General features: G+C 45.9%; 1 protein-coding gene across 1 annotated transcript in view; it reads right to left on the bottom strand.

Moving 5' to 3' along the window:
- Positions 1-13,979: 13,979 nt before the first annotated feature.
- The window catches only part of TSPAN3 (tetraspanin 3), a 33,071-nt gene continuing 28,079 nt past the window's right edge, over positions 13,980-18,971 (bottom strand). The window contains exon 7 of the mRNA XM_054041817.1: positions 13,980-14,940. Coding sequence (XP_053897792.1) covers positions 14,848-14,940 — 93 coding nt within the window. The 3' untranslated portion in view covers positions 13,980-14,847. The remainder of the gene's footprint in view (positions 14,941-18,971) is intronic.

Here is an 18,971-nt window from a genome sequence, read left to right on the forward strand (position 1 = left end):
GTGGGGAGGGAGCAGGGACAGGGCCCTGTGCCAACTCCTTTAACCAAACACACATCAGGGCAGGCACCACCTTTGATCTGTGTCCTTTTTTAGAGCTGGTTTCTCCCATTTTCTCCCCACCTCACTGGTGTATCATCCTGTGTCCTGGCAGGAGTGTTAATTAGACCTTTCGTTGCTGCTGACCCACCTTGTCTCCCAAGCAGGCTTCAGGTATAGCAACACAGCCAAGCTGAGAGCGAGTTGGGTTCTTAAAGTGCATTGAAGTGCCGTGCAGTTACTGTAACACTCTTCACTTGCAGGGCTAGCATGTCCTACAAATCCTGGAAGTGTGTACAAACAGCAGTACTCCATTGTGCTTTCAGTGGGGGTTTGGGAAATCAGCTGTCCTCTGGAAAGAGGTTTCCTGACAGCTATGTATTTTAGGCTGAAAGTAACACTGTACCCCACTTATGGACTCCTCCTGACTGACAGAAATGTGTGTGTGTGGGGGGGAGAGCTGGGGCCTAAAGGAAGACAAATGAGAGCATGGAGGGAGATGTAAACAAGATGGACAGCTCACAGCATTGCAGCTGTAAATCACTTGCTGGGCCCAATCCGACAAGATGATGACCTGCTGCTTGAGTGGCCTCCCCTCCCTCCCACTCCTCTGGCAATAGGGGATGTTCAGGCTCCTTTCATGATTGGTCTGAGGTCTCCCTTTTGCAAAAGAAAAAAAGAAGCTTTTGGAAGCTGTAAGAGAGCCTGAAGGAAAACTGCTCTCTGCAAGCATTATCCTACTAAGGAAACAGCATGCTCCCAGCCTGCCTGTTTGCTGACAAGGCCACATAGTGCCCTCTCTCCATATGGAGAAAGAGAGCAGGTGACCCATAGCTTAAAGAAAAGCTGCATCCATCGCTGGCCTTTCCTGCTTTCATTAGAACTTCCTTCGTCACCCTTGACAGCAGAAGGCTGCAGCCTTCCTGCTGGAAGGAGCAGTAACACAAGGATGGGTTTCTCTAAAAACATGAATGGAAACATTAGACAAAACTTTCTGATTATAAAGGACAGGTAAGCAATGGAGCAGATTACCAAGGGAGGTTGTGGAATTCCCGTCACTGAAGGTGTTTAAGAACAGGTTAAACACCTGTCAGGGATAATCTAGGTTTACTTGGTCCTGCCTCTGTGCCAGGGGCTAGACTAGATAAACTTGAGATCCCATCCAACCTTACATTTCTATGATTAAATTTTAGTAACTAATCATGTAGCTCCCTAAGGTCTGGTCACTGCCGTTTCCCTACTGGCTCCATCCCCACTGACGCTGAAACTGATTTATCACAGGCCTTGTCTATACTGCAAAACAGACCTGTTACTGAACACAGGTGCCAGGCACCTGGTTTAAGCTGAACTGGCACTGAACAAAGTTTGGATTTGTCTACACTTACAGTGAAGGCCTGTTGAGCACTGTCCGCTACACCGATTGCTGGCAACGTTCAGTAACAAACATTTGTTGTAGTGTATTCAAGGTCTCAGTGTTTGCTTGGTCCATGTGGAAAATGCAACAGTTTCAAATCCATGTTTAAAGGCAAATTCCTGGACTAGGTCCTTGCCTATTGTGGTTTAAAAGTGACTCTTAACCAGGATGTTAAAGTGATGCCTCTTCCATGGGTACTGTGCAGGCAAACCGAGGTGGAACAGTGTTAGTAGGACACAATGCGTTAGCCGGGTTTGCTCTAAGGACTGAGCCACATGAGTAGGGCCCTACCAAATTCACGGTCCATTTTGATCAATTTCACGGTCATAGGATTTTTAAAATGGTACATTTCCTGATTTCAGCTATTTAAATCTGAAATTTCACGGTGTTGTAATTGTAGGGGTCCTGACCTAAAAAGGAGTTGTTGAGGTTCACAAGATTGGGGGGGGGGAGAGGTTGCATTATTGCTATTCTTCTGCACTGCTGCTGGTGGCGGCGCTGCCTTCAGAGCTGCAGAGCTGTAGCTGCTGGCCGGGAGCTCAGCTCTGAAGGCAGAGCCACTGCCGGAAGCAGCGCAGAAGTAAGGGTTGCATGGTATGGTACACCGCCCAGCTCTGTAGTCAGCACAGAAGTAAGGATGGCTATACCATGACCCCCGAAAATAACCTTGTGACCCCCCTGCAACTCCCTTTTGGGTCAGGACCCCCAATTTGAGAAACGCTGGTCTCCCCCCCATGAAATCAGTATAAGTGTAGGATAAAAGCACACAAAAGATCAGATTTCATGGTCTGTGATGCATTTTTCATGGCCATGAATTTGGTCAGATCCTACACATGAGCCTTGCTGTAGAAGCATCTGTGCAGCCAAAACTAAGTGTATTGTTTGAGCATGTATCCCATGTGGAGCTAAAAGACCCAGTTTTTCATTCTATGCCCTGGTAGCAAGGGAGGTAGGGGCTAGTGAGTGTTCATCATATTTAAGACTCTAGAGATAGGGGCTGCTGTATATCAAAGGTGACATATCTAGGGTGAAACCGGCCCTACATAGCCTTTGTACAATCCCACCCTGAATCGCCTTGCGGCTCTGCGCTCATTTCACTTTGACAACTTGTTTCTCATCTACAGCAAACTACTTTTGCAGACTTCCCCTGACAAAGCGAGAGAAGGTCCAAGCCCAAAATCCACTCACAACCTTCCCCAGAAGGTGCTCAGCCACGGTCTGGGTCAGCTAAGGAGAGTGGGTGGGGTTGGGGAAGGGCACTGCCCACGTATCACTAAAAAACCTCTAAAGTAAGACCTACCAGGAAAATCCCCTCCTGGGGATTATCGTTATTGTGCAGTGTGATCACAGCAAATGCGCTGCAGGGAATGAAACGTGAACCTTTTTCTCCCCCCCTATTTTAGTTGTGGTTAAGGAAAAATCTTTTTGGAAGAAGTGCTATGGCCGGGGAGTCTATTTCGGTGGAGGGGATCCTGTGAAATAGGGCAGCAGTAACAGCCAGCTGGGAACCATCATCTTTCCCAAAGAAGAGTAGACAGTAGCACCAGCAAAATCCTCCTGACAAAGGACGGTTCATAGGCCATATCTGCACCCAAGAAATATGGCGTGCTAACTGCTTTGTGATCCCCAGCATGTCTAGGACATGCTACACATTCACATTCCTAACAGTGCACTGGCCTCACAGCCACTCTCTGGATTAGACTTGCTTGGAACAAAGCTAACCACACCGTGTGTTGGCATAACTGGTCCAGATGGACAGCAACAGCCAGGGCAAGCAGTATCTTGAGACGATGAAGGACCACTGCCATAACAATTGGTCGAGCCTGGCATAGGAGACAGGCGCCGACTTCCACTGTTCCCGGTGGGTGCTCTACCCTCCCCCCCACCCCTAGCCCCACCCCTACACTGCTCTCGCCCCACCTCCATTCCACCCCTTCCCCAAAGTCCCCTCCCCTGTCCTGCCTCTTCTCTGCCTCCTCCCCTGAGCGTGCAGTGTCCCCACTCCTCCCCCTCCCTCCCGGAAAGTCTTAAGCACCACCAAACAGCTGTTTGGCAGCAGGAAGTGCTGGGAGGTAGGCAGAGGAGCAGGGACGTGGTGTGCTCAGGGGAGGGGGAGGGGGAGGAGGTGGGGCGGGGGGATGAGAGGAGCTTGGCTGCCGCTGGGTGTGGAGCACCCACTAATTCTTCTCCGTGGGTGCTCCAGCTCCAGAGCACCCACGGAGTCAGCGCCTGTGATGGGACACCTCTCCCTTTAGGAAGAGCTATACTGAACACAACATTCACTCCCTTCCCAGCCTGATGTGCTTCTGGACAGCACCATGAAACTCATTGGGGAGAGATGTGGAGAAGACCAGCTCCATGAACTGTTTGGAACAGCTGGCCCAGGAGAAGGTGGGCACATTCCTGCAACCCCCAGATCTGGAAAGAGCCCCAGGGGGTTGTGCTGGGAACTCTGCAATAGATGCGTAGAGGGCAGTGCATCTGCAATGGTGCAGTACAGTACAAGCATAGACATCAGGCAAAACTTACACTGAAGCCTCACAACTGGAGTGTACCTATTGCATCATGGGCACTTACGCTAGGACTAGACCAAAGGGTCGGTTCTCTGACAGATACAGTCTTGGTGTACGTAGCAAATAGCTGAACTCTCAATTAAGGAGCACGAGTGCAGTGCTGCCAACTCCCATCATCTCTTCCCTCCCCCAAGTCAGCCCCTTTACAGACCAGTGTCACCAACTCAAGCCAGACGAGTGACAAAGCAAATCCAAGGCTCAGAGTGCTACAGAGGGTGTTGCATTCACTTTCACTAGGCTAGAAACATATTAGTAATTTATGTGTTATCCTATTTCCCATTGTCTAAGTCGGCTGGTATCCTATCATCCACCATCTGTGTGTTGCCCTGAGCAACGGGCATATACGGTTTCCATTTTATAGTTAATTGTGTTTTGTTCAGTTAATTTCTAAGGTTGGGAAGTTCTGTTTTGTACTGGTGCCTTGAGCTGGCAGCTGACTATTATTTTTAAAGACAGCCTGAGCGTATCCAAATTTTCATTAAAATACCACCCCAAAGACCTTTCCATCACCTCAGTATGACTAGAGGAAAGAGGGCATCCCTGAGAAAGTGCAGAGATCAGCACAGAGAGGATTAATGAGAGGGGTTTTTAAAAGGGATTTGAAGGAATGGTGCTTATTGTGTGGAGAACTGGCAGCTATTCCAGCCCTAGAAGTTGTCTAACACACACAATATGAAATTGAGCAAAAACTCTGTAAGGGCCAGATGACAATTTGCAAGCATTCATACAAACATGCAGGTCACAATATATTACTCAGTAAGGACCTGATCCAAATCCCACTGGTATCAAAAGAAAGGCCCCTAGTGGAGTTCGGTGGGCTTTGGATCAGCACCTAAGGGTTTGCCTACACAGCACTTTGGAGCAAGCTGGAATGAGGCTCCCAGCCCAAGCCACAACTTTAAAGCACTGTCAATACAGCTATTTTTAAGAGCATTAGCCAAAGCACCACTAGCTCAAGTCAGTGACAGGGGTTGGGAGGCTCACACCAAAATGCTGTGAAATTTATTCTACAAGACTTATACAATTTCAAGGTTTATTAACTGCTGCACTACCAAGACTACCTTCACTGCTATTATGACTGACTGTGTGCAGGGCCAGCTCCAGGCACCAGCAAAACAAGCAGGTTCTTGGGGTGACACATTTTTAGGGGTGGCATTCTCGTGCGGGCCATCATAGGCGCCGACTCCGGGGCATGGGGAAAAAGTGCCCCCGCCATCCCAGCTTGCCTCCACTCTGCCTCCGCCTGCTCCCCGAGCGCGCCGCCGCCGCTCCGCTTCTCCCCCCTCCTTCCCAGGCTTGCCACGTGTGAAACACTTGTTTTGTGCAGCAAGGCTGGGAGGTAGGGAGCGAGGAGAAGCCGAGTGGCGGGCGCTCGGGGGAGGCAGTGTTAGTGGAGCAGAGGTGAGTTGGAGCTGGGAGCGGTTCCTCTACCCCCCGTTACTTCCTGCGCCTCCCCACCCTAGCTCACCTCCACTCCGCCTGCTCCCCTGAACGTGCCGCTGCTCCGCTTCTCTGCCTTCCCTCGCCTGAGAGGGATGGAGGAGAAGCGGAGCAGCGGCGTGCCCGGGGGAGCAGGCGGATCGGAGGTGAGCTAGGGTGGAAGGTCGCAGGAGGCCCGCCGGAAGCAATGGGGGTGGGAATGTGGCACGCCCAAGGGAGGAGGCGGGGCTGGGGATTTGGGGAAGGGGTTCGGAAGGGGTGGAGTTGGGGCAGGGCCGGGGGACATGAAAAAAGGGAGGGGGGGGGGGCGGCCAAAATTTTTTTGCTTGAGGCGGCAAAAATCAGAGCCGGCCCTGACTGTATGACAGCCACTTATCTTTAAGATCTCATTTGAGGCCTTGAGTATTAACGATCCCACAACAGACCTCACTCCTTTATTCTCACAAACCAATTTTGTATTTAGTTTAATATTACATTGAGCTTGTTAGAAGAAAACCAGCATGTAAAGATTGCCTGTTTAACATGAAGTTTGCATGTCTGATAACTGCTGATTGGACTGTAGCTGCACAGGGAAGCACTGACTCTTACATTAAATTGTTTGAAGCCGACAGTGCATGAACCTTCACTGTAAAGTATTTAAAAGTCATTTTAACAGCGGTAAGCCTCTCCCTTTAAATGTAGAAAACATCACAAGTGAAAAACTTAAAGTGATGCTACCCTAATGCCCACAGCTGTTGACAAGATGCTTCACATCAAGTTAAGACTAGTCTACACTGAAAACTTGCACTGGCATAGCTATGTCTCTCAGAGATGTGAAAAATCCACACCCCTGAGAGATGTAGCTGACCTAACCCCCGCTGCAGACAGCACAATTCTTTTGTTGACCTATCATCTTTTAGGGAGTTGGATTAACAACAAGGCCAGGAGAACCCCTCCCATCCCCGTAGCGAGTGTCTGCACTGAAGCACTACAGTCCTACAGCTGCAGCTGTGCTGCTCTTGCATTGTAGTTTAGAAATAGCCTCAGGCTCATTGCTGGTGGCAGGCTGGATTAGGCTTGTTGCCGTGCTCCAGGTAATGTAAGTGTGTGTGTGTAATTCTTCACAGCAACTTCTCCTCTGCTCTCCACATTAATAATCTACATTGTTCCTTCAGCATAAGGCACCAAAACTGGGTGTGTAGATGAATTATTCTTTCCAGTTGTGCAGTCAGGGTGAATTCAAACATACATACCAATATCCAGTTTAATCGGGAACACTGTAGTACTATCTAGGGACAAATACACTTTTTTTTTTAAACTCTTCTCCATTCCTGCAAAAAAAATTTAGAATTCCCACTGTTGCTATCACAGGTTTAGCTCCAGTAAGGTGGTATCAACAGTAGGAGTGGTTGTGTGAGAGGGCTCCAGGCAGCTGTCTGTCCTTACTGTGTCATCTGACCATGATCACTTAGACCAGGGGTGAGCAAACATTTTGGGCCGAGAGCCACATCTGGGTGGGGAAATTGTATGTAGGGCTGGGGCAGGGGGTTGGGGTGTGGGAGGGAGTGCGGTGTGCAGGAAGGATCTCAGGGCAAGGAATTAGGGCAGAGGAGGGGTGCAGGGTGTTTGAGGGGGCTCAGGGCAGGGGGTTGGGGTGTGGGAGGGAGTGCGGTGTGCAGGAAGGATCTCAGGGCAAGGAATTAGGGCAGAGGAGGGGTGCAGGGTGAAGGAGGGGGCTCAGGGCAGGGGGTTGGGGTGTGGGAGGGAGTGCGGTGTGCAGGAAGGAGCTCAGGGCAAGGGATTAGGGCAAAGGAGGGGTGCGGGGTGCTTGAGGGGGCTCAGGGCAGGGGGTTGGGGTGCAGGAGGGGTGTGGCAGGGGGCTCAGGGCAGGGGGTTGGGGTGCAGGAGGGGGCTCAGGGCAGGGGGTTGGGGGCAAGAGGGGTGTGTGGTGCAGGCAGAGGGCTTAGGGGAGGGAATTGGGAGGCGGGGTGCAGGAGCGGTTTGGGCTCTGGGGTGGCAGCCTGCCCTGGCCCCATACCGCACCGCTCCAGGAAGCGCTGCGGCCCCTGGGGGCGGAGGGCTCTGCATATGCTGCCCTTGCTGTGCCTCCAGGTACCTCCCCCGAAGCTCCTATTGGCTGCGGTTCCCCATTCCTGGCCAATGGGAGCTGGGGGGGGGGCGGTGCCTGGAGGCAAGGGCAATGAACGGAGCCCATTGCGCAATGGGGGGCAAGCCCGCGGGCCAGATCCAGAGCCCTGAGGGGCCAGATCCGGCCCATGGGCCGTAGTTTGCCCACCCCTGAATTAGACAATAGAGTGGTAAAACATGCCTGAACACTGCCTATACTATGTTCCACTGTTGCTACAACTAGGACAGTTGAATTGGAAGTGAATTACAGGTCCTTGTTTTTATACCAAGAAAATTAGGGTTTACTGTAATCCAGTTATCAGATAAATATCTTTGATGGACTGAACATTGTCCAAGAGGAACCACTTGATATAAAAATGGTAATGGGATATGCAAGTATTACATAGATACACTACTCTGATTAAACTAACAATTAAGCAAAAGGTACAACAAGCTGCCTGAAGGGAAAGAATTATCAACATGCAAAGAAAACTGAGTAACCAGTTATAGGCAAGGTGGGTAAGATAATACCTTTTATTGAACCCACTTCTTCTAAAACGTGTCTCCTTCACTAACAAGAAGTTGGTCCAATAAAAGAGATTACCCCATCCACCTTGCCTCTAATGTCCTGGGACCAACATAGCTACATCACTACTGCAAATATCTACAGCTATGAAGTCATATGTAAAGGTAGATTGGCTCTCTGCAAATTCCTACCCAGATTCCTCCACAGTAGTGACATGTTAATTGAAAGAAACTAGAAACTCTCTCACTAGGAATGCATGAATACAAGGAGATATTGTGACAGGAATGATTAAGCTTCTTATTTTAATGTACTGAAGTTGAAAAATAAGATGGTCTTTCATAGGTTCCCAGACCAGAAGGGACCCTTTGTGATAATCTAGTCTGACTTCCTGCATGACACAGGCCATAGAATTTCCCCAAAGTAATTCCATTTTACACTCGTATCAAAGACGATGCCATGCTTAAATGGTAATGAGGGCAGCACTCTCACCTTTACTCTAGGAGTGTAAACAAGCCAGAAGAGACAAGCAAAGGACAAGTGGGGAGGGAAGACAAGCCTGAAATGGGATATGCAACTCAGACCAAGAAAGAGAATTGTCAATACCGGGGCAGGGACAGGCAGCCAGCCCAGAGCCCATAGGAACACAGATTTGTGCTACGGCTGAAATCAACTGCATCCGTAAGCTGGAATGGGGAGGAAACAGGAACAGCAGCACAGTCAAAGCTGAGGTAGCAAAAGGGCACCTCCTCACAGTTCTAGTGTGGAAGAGCAAAATCTTCCTTTGTAGACATGTGCAGCCAATATATAATATACATATCACACAGACTATGCTGAGAGACTGTCACACACTCTCAAAGAAACTGCGAAACCACTTGATCAGCATCCTATACAGCAAACAGGGAAAGATTAAGAATGAGCTCTCAGAACTGGATACTCTCATAAGAAACCAACCTTCCACACAAACTTCCTCATTGATAGACTTTACAAAAACTAGACAAGCCATTTACAAGACACTGCATTTAGCCGCATGGAGTGGAAATCCATCAACCTCATGAAAAAGCCAATATATAGTAACTCCTCACTTAACATTGTAGTTATGTTCCTGAAAAATGCGACTTTAAGCGAAACAATGTTAAGCGAACCCAATTTCCCCATAAGAATTTATGTAAATGAGGGGGTTAGGCTCCAGGGAAATTGTTTTCACCAGACAAAAGACAGCGATGATTGTGAAGCTTGGTTGAGGTGGAGGAGTCAGAGGGTGGGATATTTCCCTTACTGCTAAATGATGAACTAACAATTGGCTGAGCCCTCAAGGGTTAACTCTTTCTCTACACAAGGCAGCAGGAATGGAGGGAGAGATGCGCATTTCCCCTTTAAGTACACTGCCTTGTTAATTAGATCAGCTTGCTGAGACAGCAGCTGCTGCAAGCTCCCTCTGTCCTGAACCCTGGTGTGTCCCCCCTGCTCTATGGAAGATGGGGTAAGTGGGGTGCAGGAACAGGGGGGAGGGGGACACCCTGACATTAGCTCCCAACTTCCTTCCCTACCCCCCTTCCCCCACAGCAAGCAGAAGCCTCGGGGAGCAGCTCCAAGGCAGAAGGCAGGAGCAGCACATGGCAGTGGGGGGAGGGACACAGCTGAACTGCAGACAGCTGCTGAACAAGGAACTTAGGGGAGCGGGGAGCTGATGGGGGGCTGCTGGTCCATCCTGGTTCCAAGCCCCCACCAGCTAGCTCCACCGGGCTGCTCTTCCTGCAAGCAGTAGACAAAGCAGGCGGCTGCCAAGACATTAGAAGGGAGTATTACACAACTTTAAAAATGAGCACATTCCCTAATTGATCAGCAAGGAAACAAGGTTAACCGGGACGACTTTAAGCGAGGAGTTACTGTACTCCAATGCTGACTTACAACAGCTCTGCTATCCCAGGAACAGACTCCAGTGGAAATGGAAAAAGTCAAACACACTGCTAGCTTTTTAACATAAATAGGGAACTAGACCAGGGAGGGCCACATCTGGCCCTTCAGATGTTTTAATCCAGCCCTCAAGCTCGAGCCAGGGAATGGGGTCTGGGGCTTGCCCCACTCCAGCTGGGGTGCGGGGTCAGGGGCATGGCCCGCTCTGCACGGCTCCCGCAAACAGCAGCATGTCCCCCCTCTGGCTCCTACATGTAGGGGCAGCCAGAGGGTTCCATACGCTGTCCCCACCCCCCGCAGCTCCCATTGGCTAGGAATTAAGGCAAATGGGAGCTGCAGGGGCAGCGTTTGTGGACCAGGTAGAGCCCAGAGGTGCCTGGCTGCACCTCTGCCTAGGAGCCGGAGGAGGACATGCCGCTGCTTCCAGGAGCTGCTTGAGGTAAGCATCACCCAGAGCCTGCACTCCTGACCTCCTCCTGCACCCCAACCCCCTGCCCTGATCTCCTGCCCACCCTCTGAACCCCTCAGTCCCAGCCTGGAGCACCCTCCTGCACCCCAAACCTCTCATCCCCAGCCCCACCCCAGAGCTTGCACCCCTGCTGGAGCCCTCCCACCCGCCTCCAACCCTCTGCCCCAGCCCGGAGCTCCCTCCAGCACCCTGAACTCCCCATTTCTGATCCCACTCCACAGCCTCCACCCCAACCCCCAATTTAGTGAGCATTCATGGCCCACCATACAATCTCTATACTCCGCTGTGACCCTTGAGCCAAACAGTTTGCTCACCACTGAACTAGACAATCACTCAGTAAGTAGGCCCACACTAAACTTTCCCATTGTTCCTTCTAATACTGGTGAAGCTCCATTCTGCCGTGGGAAAGGCAGACATGTAGTCAGGAACTAACTCCAAGCATGGGGGAGGGGGAGTGTGGGAGAGAAGAGGAAAGAAAAGGTTAATTGGTAAATCTCAGATACTTCAGTGATGGATGCAGTAAGAACCTAAAACAATCTCAGCAGCCTCCTAAAAGCCAGACACTTTACAGCAGCTGCACATCTTTTCCACCCACATAACAGAAGTCTGTTTTTCTGATTCTGTAATTTTGCTTAGGAGCATATGAATTTGCAAAGAAAAGGGCACAGAATTTAATACCAGACAGACTGGACTCAGAGCGTGTGGGAATATGGCCAGAAGGCTGGTAAATCTGAATGTTTTCACTTAGATACAAACGAATCTGGGTTAGAAAGTTTCCTTTTAAAGTTGAAATGTGTAATAAAGTTCTTTATGTGAAAGCAAAAAAAAAAAAATTCTCCAGCTGTACAGAGGAAGCCCAGCTACAGCCAGGTGCACACTTTCATACACAGCACTGTTATTACAGCAACTATAACTGGATCTTCCACATGGAAGATCCAATGTTCCATTCCATTTCTTCTTAGATGTAGGCATACAATTTGCCGATTATACTGTTTCTGCTGAGCCAATCTTGTAGACCAGAATACTACCAATGAGATGTATGTTATGAGTATTTGATTCAGGCCATATCTACACTCGGCAAAAAGTATTTTTACAAAGATGACCAACACAAAAAAACCCTCACACAGTAGACAAAGTAAGTTGTAGTTTCACCTTGATGTAGCTGGTCAAGGTGAATCCTAGACCAGCTAGGCCTAGAAGTAGGGTTACCAGATAGCAACTGTGAAAAAATGGGACAGGGGGTGGGTGGGTAATAGGCCCTTATATTAAAAAAAAGTCCAAAAAACAGGACTGTCCCTTTAAAAACGGGACATCTGGTCACCCTACCTAGAAGTAAACTACAAGCTGCCCCATCTTGCACTACTCCAGCCTTAGAGTGGCAATTCCATCTTCACTTGTACAAAGCTGGCAGTCACTTCTACACCTATGATACAGGCATGTCTCACGTTCTGGAATACAGTGAGACAGTTGGATTTAAAGCAGAGAATAGAGCCAAGGAGAGATCATTTGCTTTAACTAGAATTAGATCATATGCAATCAGTTAAGACTTAACTTGCAAAATGATGAGTATTTTCATGATTTATGCCCGGCATTTTGATAAAATCCATCCACATGCCCAAGCTACATACTTCAAGAGAGCAAGAAGGCCACTGGTTACTTAACACTTATTAGATATACAATACTTTTGAAGCTTGCCTGTCCTAAGCCCTTTTGCTCCAGCATTTTAGTCTCACTATTGATGGTGGATTTGTACCTCCCCCATAAACCCATGCCAGCCTCTGGGGAGATGGGAGAAGATACTGTTCTAACAATTGAGGTCTTACAGACCTGCCACAATTGCAAGCTCAATTATTGAAAAGTGAGTGAAAGTTCATAACTTGAAATTTGAGTGAGTTACGCAAAACCAATACACCTTTAGTTTCCAATTCTCTGTGTATCCTAATCAATAAGTTTCCAAGCTTTGGCATGAATTGTGTGTTTTCAGGGAGTTAACAGGCCAGGCTCTCCATATTCAAAACCCTGAACCATGTTGAATTGTTTAGTATTGTACAGTGATACGGTCATGGAATAAACAGTCCCGCTTATTCCATCAAAATTGGCACAGCTATGATGGAGCTTTTCCACAACCTTCATTTCATAAGGTTGTTTCAGACCTGTAGAACAGAGCTCCTGTGTTTTCCTCATTGCTTCAGCTAGCTTTCAACTTGTGTCCAGAAGCCCTTAGTATCTTCCCAAAAGTCTTTAAAACTGCTCGGTTTGCATTGTCCCTCCATTTTGATTCCCTTCAGCTCTCCCAATTTCTTCAGTCTGACATCTTCTTGCTAGGTCTGCTCCCTTATGCTATTTAGTCTGTTCCACCTTCCTCCAATGATTGATACTACAGATTTCTCTAGAGCACGGGTGGGCAAACTACGGCCCATCAGGGCTTTGGATCTGGCCTGTGGGATTGCTTCCCCCGTGGAGTCGCGGGCCCCACGCTGTTCCCAGAAGCGGCCAGCACAACATCCTTGTGCGCCACTTTCCGCAGCTCCCATTGGCCGGGAAGGTGGAACCACGGCCAATGGGAGCTGCGGGGAGCTGTGCCTGCAGGCAGGGGCAGCACACTGAGCCCTTTGCCCCTCCCCCACCCAGGGGCCGCAAGGCCATGGTGCTGGCCACTTCTGGGAGTGGCGCAGGGCCAGGGCAGGGAGCCTGTCTTAGCCCTGCTGCCACCCCGGAGCTGCTCCAGGTAAGCGGTGCCAGGCTGGAGCCTGCACCCCAACCCTCTGCTGCAGCCCACACCCATCCTGCACCCCAACCCCCTGCTGAGCCCCCCTCCTGCACTCTGCACCCTTCCCTGCACCCCCTCCCCTGAGCCCCATCTCCACCCTATCCCCTTGCCCTGAGCCCCTTCCTGCACCCCCTCCCACTCCCTGCCCCAGCCCTACATTCATGGCCCTGCATGCAATTTCCCAACCCAGATGTGGCCCTCGGGCCAAAAAGTTTGTCCACCCCTGCTCTAGAGCACTGCCTGTTACAGAATTATTACAGAGCCTCTGCAGCACCACCTAGTGGGGGATGGGGAAGCAAGATTGTGAGAGCAGTAAGGTGAATGGGGGAAGTAAGTGCTCCGAATAGAACGGGTAAAATGTTCAAAAATGCTTAAGTTGCATTTTCAAAACTGACTTTGGAACTAGGCTCTTAAGTGACTAAATCAGTTTTGAAAATGCAACTTTCGTGCATTACCCATAGCGGATTGTAATTTCCCATTGAGGGGTGCTTGTAAAGCTTCTCTCCAAAGGGAGTGATAACTGTTACCACCCTCTTTGAAGTACTAGATCTTTGGTGAATCATGTTCAAGCATTCACAACCCGTAAGTGGCCTACCATTTATCCAGAGAATGGTGCATCAGACATCAGAAAATACAGATCTGTCGATAAAACAGATGCTTTCACATTAGAGAGCTGTAGCAAAAGAGGCTGGATGTGCTGAAATCTTTAAAAAAAATGCAATACAAGCAGGTACGTTTTGAGGGAGGATATACAGAGATTTTATTTAATCAGGTTTATTATTTACAGTTGAGATCACTTTCACATACTATTTTGCTACCCTACATGGCTACAGTATTTCCAAACCAACTTAAGATCTACAATAGAACAGTTCACTCAACACATAAAACAGCTCTTCATAGAAAAAATGAAAATTCATTATAGAACAGTAGTGCATACATTTTGCTCCTGAAAAGCCAGCTTTATTTTAAAACACTAAAGTTTGAAAGATTGAATCTCTGAATTTGAGAAGATCAAAGATGCACGCTTGTGATTCTAAAATTATTTTGGTTAGTAGTCATTTCCTACAATTTATCTTTAAAGTTTACTGGACTTCACCTATGTTTTTAAAAAAACCGACACTGGTGAGAGGTAAGAATTAATATATTTACCATCTCAAATTAAATACAGCAGACTTCCTTTGTACAACTTTGGCCAAAAAAAGTTCCACATAGTGAAGATTTAAAGGATTCCATATATATGTAAGAATCAGTGAATTAATGCTTAGAGGTAATCTACCAAATTAGGCACACTTCCTTTAACTTTCATGTCAACCAAATTAATCTTGATCTGCAAATGGTTCTGAAATTAGAAAGTTTGCTAGTATACTAAAACATATTTAGATACATGAATAGCTGGCTAAAATAGTGAGTCACAGGTAAGTATATGGGTATGTGGAAAGCCAAGTTGCTTTGCTCATCACCAGTGTACATTACAGCTGTCCTCATCTGTGCAGGGTGTGTTTTAGCTAAGTCTACATAGGCAGGAAAACTACTGCAGTAGACCAGGCCCATTCACCTTCCAAGTAAATAAGAGATTCAAGCTTAGGTTTGCATTAACTTCTATGCGTAGGTTCCTCCAGTGACAAGAAGCTCATAAGCAGGATCCCGGCTCCTCCTACACAACACTATACAGGCACACAGCATGCCCAGCAGCTATGGAAAAAAGAAAAACAAAACTGAGTACACAGGAGATACTTGTAAGAGATTAATGTCCAGAAACCAATCACTGGCTAGTTGCCAGTATATTTCAATCACACTTCAGGCTTGATGTACAGTAATTTGAAAGGCAAAATAAGATGACTTTTGAAAAGCTTTACCAGCTACTATACAAAATTAAGCTCCAAACTAATCCTTACCAAAAAAATCACTTTATAAGAGTATCTTTCATTAGGCTATTCCTTGGTCAAATCATTTGTTGTATTCTGCCTCTATTATGCAAACAGATGTAAATCAAGACTAATTTAAAAAGGGTGGAAACTTTATTAGTGGATAAGAAAGACTGAAATCAAGGTGAAGTGGTTTAACATTCAATTGCCACAGAAGAAATATTCAAGTGCCAGAAGTTTAACATTTCAAAAGGGGAAATTAGAACCATACTATCTGATGACTGATGTGTAAATTACTGTAATCCAGAATGTACAAAATCAGGCTGTACTTTAAGTTAACAGAATTTGACTTCTTTGTTTAAAAAAAAAAGGACATGGTATAGCTGGAATCTTCTTTGCTCATGTGCCCAATTTGGGCAGAGTGTGTGCATGGTTGCAGTCTTCACCTTTTAAAATCCAGTTAGCGCTGCAAAGGTTAGTGCACAGCTGCTCTAAGGGCCACTCTGGCAGCTTGCCAGAAACCTGGGGGTTCAGCTAATTAGCATATAAATGTACATAGGATGTTAATCTGAGATTAATGTATTCATGGCTGTAAGTAACAAAGTACTTTACAAAAAAGTTAAATGCTTGAGGAAGACATCAATGAGAAGGCTGAACTGCTTTGCAACCAAGTCGACAGTGTCGGACTTTACCCTTTTATGATGCCTTATGAAAAGGTTGCCAGTTAAGTTATTGTTTAGATTCATTCATAAGGCTGAATAAAGGAAGAAGTCTGAACAGATATGTACTTCCCAAAGAGGCCACACACACAGACAGCAGCTCTCTTACATAACTTGATATCTACCTACAGAGTGACATTTATAGAAATTCAGTAGGTTCCTTCATAAATCTTGGACTGAAAGTGAATGGAACATTGCAACTCAGTCAAGTCATGCTGAAATTTGGCCTTGCTTCTTCAAGTTTAATGGAAAATAGGCCTGCAGGCACAGCAATACATCAGCACAAATCAAGAAGATTCTGAATGTATGTTGCCACTGGGTTTCATTGAATAGGGAAATTCACACCTCTAAGATTTGCATTATTTACTGACCAAGGAAACACACTGTTGGGTAATAGTTTGACAGTTATTTGAAACGATTAAAGTCATGTACTAAATGTGTGTGTGTCCAGGAATGTACACTTGCACACTGAAACTCAGTAACATTAAGTGATGTTAGCACAAATCAATGCGAAAGTTTGTGTTACGTATTAAATTTAGTTAAGTTATCACGGTTCAATTCAAAATTAATAAAATGTAGGTGTGAATTAGTCTTCAATCACTGGCAATACCAACATTGCCATAAATATTCCTGACTGACAGGTCATTAAAAGCCAACCCATTTCACTAACCATATTTCAAACAATAGCGTAGTGCAAGGAATTCCATAACGTTTATAACCATTACATATAAAACTAATCGTAGCTTATGACTGGGTGAAGGTAGTCAAATTATCTATTGTTGGGTCAAGTCAGGTCTAGAACAATGTGACAGATTCTACATGCATTCAATGGGATGCAGCCAATTATTTCATAGAACAGTTTGAGGGACTTCCAAGTGCATCAGCTGTTAGAACATCAGTCTCCAAAGGAAAACACGCTGTTGAAATTTTTGGCAGAAGAAAAGATTTCCATGTTTGGTGTTTTGTTTTGTTTAAAATAAAGACCTTGAAAGTATTGATACTACCTATTCATCAAGAGAACCTTGGTTAGTGTTAAAAATCTTAACGTTCACCAAAATATTGATCTCTACCTTCACTGTAGTTAGTACTTACATCTTGGACCAATAAAGCTTATCTTCAACACAAGTTAATATCTGTTTTTTTGAAAGCTGTATCTTCACACCTCCCTCCATCAAAGCACTTAGATCTGATCATGGAGGATAAGTGTGTTTTCTTAGCTTGCCCATTGTAATTTGAACTACACAGTATCTACTTCCTAATGTCAGCCATTTTGTAATTTACATGCACAATGTTAGCTGACCATACACTAGCTCCGTTTGGTCACTCTGCAGTTTATTAAAAACCTGGGTTTATTTCTTAATATGTCAAGCAAGTCTTAGGAAGTAGAACTTGCTCAGGAATACTTTAAGAGAAAGCTCCCACCTTTGATGACACCACTGGTCCACTGAACAAACCATATAAAATAAGCTATTAAGAAAAATTGCCTCCCAGCTAATCAGGAATATATGTACAAAACCCATGAATTTAGATGAATTTGCCCCTTTCAGCTTGCTTGCCGTTTACAGGAGACCAGCCCACACTTTCAACATGGCTGAGACCTTTGAATGCTCACAGACAAAAGGATCCAGCCAGTGACTGGAAGTCTGAACACTACTTCAAATGGACTTTTTAAAAGAAAAGTGACCCTAAATCTATTAACTCTGATCCTACACTCTGCCTCTCAGAAGCTTATACCACCACCCTAACGGATTAACAAAGTGGTGGCTTTACTGGAACCCCTCAGATAGGAGAGAATCCAAGCAACTGATAAAGATTTTAAAGAAAAAGCAGCTTTTATGTTTGTTGTAGAACCACCAACAGTTTTTGCTCCAACCTCTCAGAAATAGTAACTGTGCAACAGCACAAACTCATTTTACTGAAGACTGAAATGGTGCTAAGTTTAACAGAGAAAGGTTCTAAAATCTTGAAATCAATGGAAGAGTCTTACTGATTTTTTAAAATACACATTTTTAGCCTAAGATTGTCCTTTTTATATTACTCTGTCACTCAGCAATGACTCTAAAGAGTCATAACTTAGTACGAAAAAGACTTTACCAAAGTCTCAATCTTTAGTTCAAGTACTAAATTAATTTCATTTTCTTTCTTTGCAGAACAAACACCCAAATTTGATCCATCTTAAAAGTTACATGAAAACTTGATGGCATTCCTTCAATTGAAGTTTAACACAAGTTAATCAGACAGTATAGGTTCTGGCAGCACAAGCACACTGTTTTCTTGCCCCTTCATTCCCAGTTCCTTATGACATCTAAGCTAAGTGTCTTGTTAAAGAAAAAAAAAAGTCTCTAGAGCTAGACACTTTCTTTAGAGATAAAAGTTATAAAATGACGAGATTATACCCATTGGTGATGCAGAATGACTTCTTGTGCAGAATTTGTAAAGGATATCAAAGAAAACTTGTGCTACCACTTTTCTTTATCCTTCTCTTACCACTTTAGTGGAGCTGTCACACATCAACTTCTCTTTAAACTCTGGTGGGTCTACAGTTTCTGTTATTAAAATGTTCTGTATTAGCTCAATATCAGGAAATACCAGCTCCCAGGAAGAAGGGCTATTTTTAACAAAAAATGTAAGTAACCTTTCATTGCCTCAGTCTTTTCGTTTTAAAACAAATCAAAACTGAGTTTGCTAAGGTGGGGAAACAAGTTAAAAACTTTTCGGTTACAGTGACAATACAGAGTTGCTGTAAGCAGAGCTGCCAGAAGCATTATTCTTACTGTCTATTACAAACACAACAGAATGAGGTCATAATGGGGTCTGTGTGCATTCTTAAAGCCTTGATCAGAAATTTTAATGAATGGAGAAGATCACTGCCGCTCTAATTCACATTTAGTAGGTCAAAGCCCATTTGTTCAAGGTTACATTCTTGTCCATGTTTCAATTAATTTTTATACAGTCTTGCTGTGCCATATGCACAAGTATGTACTGAAATTACATTTATATGCATTACACAGAATCATGGCCACACTACATGCTACAGCTTTACAATGGTCTACTGGAGGTTTACTTAATAAAGTAAAGCCAGTTAGGACTAGGCTTAAAGGAAAGTAAAGTAAAGTAGAGTTTGACTATATCAAAAATT

This window comes from Malaclemys terrapin, chromosome 10 (assembly GCF_027887155.1).
Source record: "Malaclemys terrapin pileata isolate rMalTer1 chromosome 10, rMalTer1.hap1, whole genome shotgun sequence".
In the NCBI taxonomy this organism is placed as follows: Eukaryota; Metazoa; Chordata; order Testudines; family Emydidae; genus Malaclemys; species Malaclemys terrapin.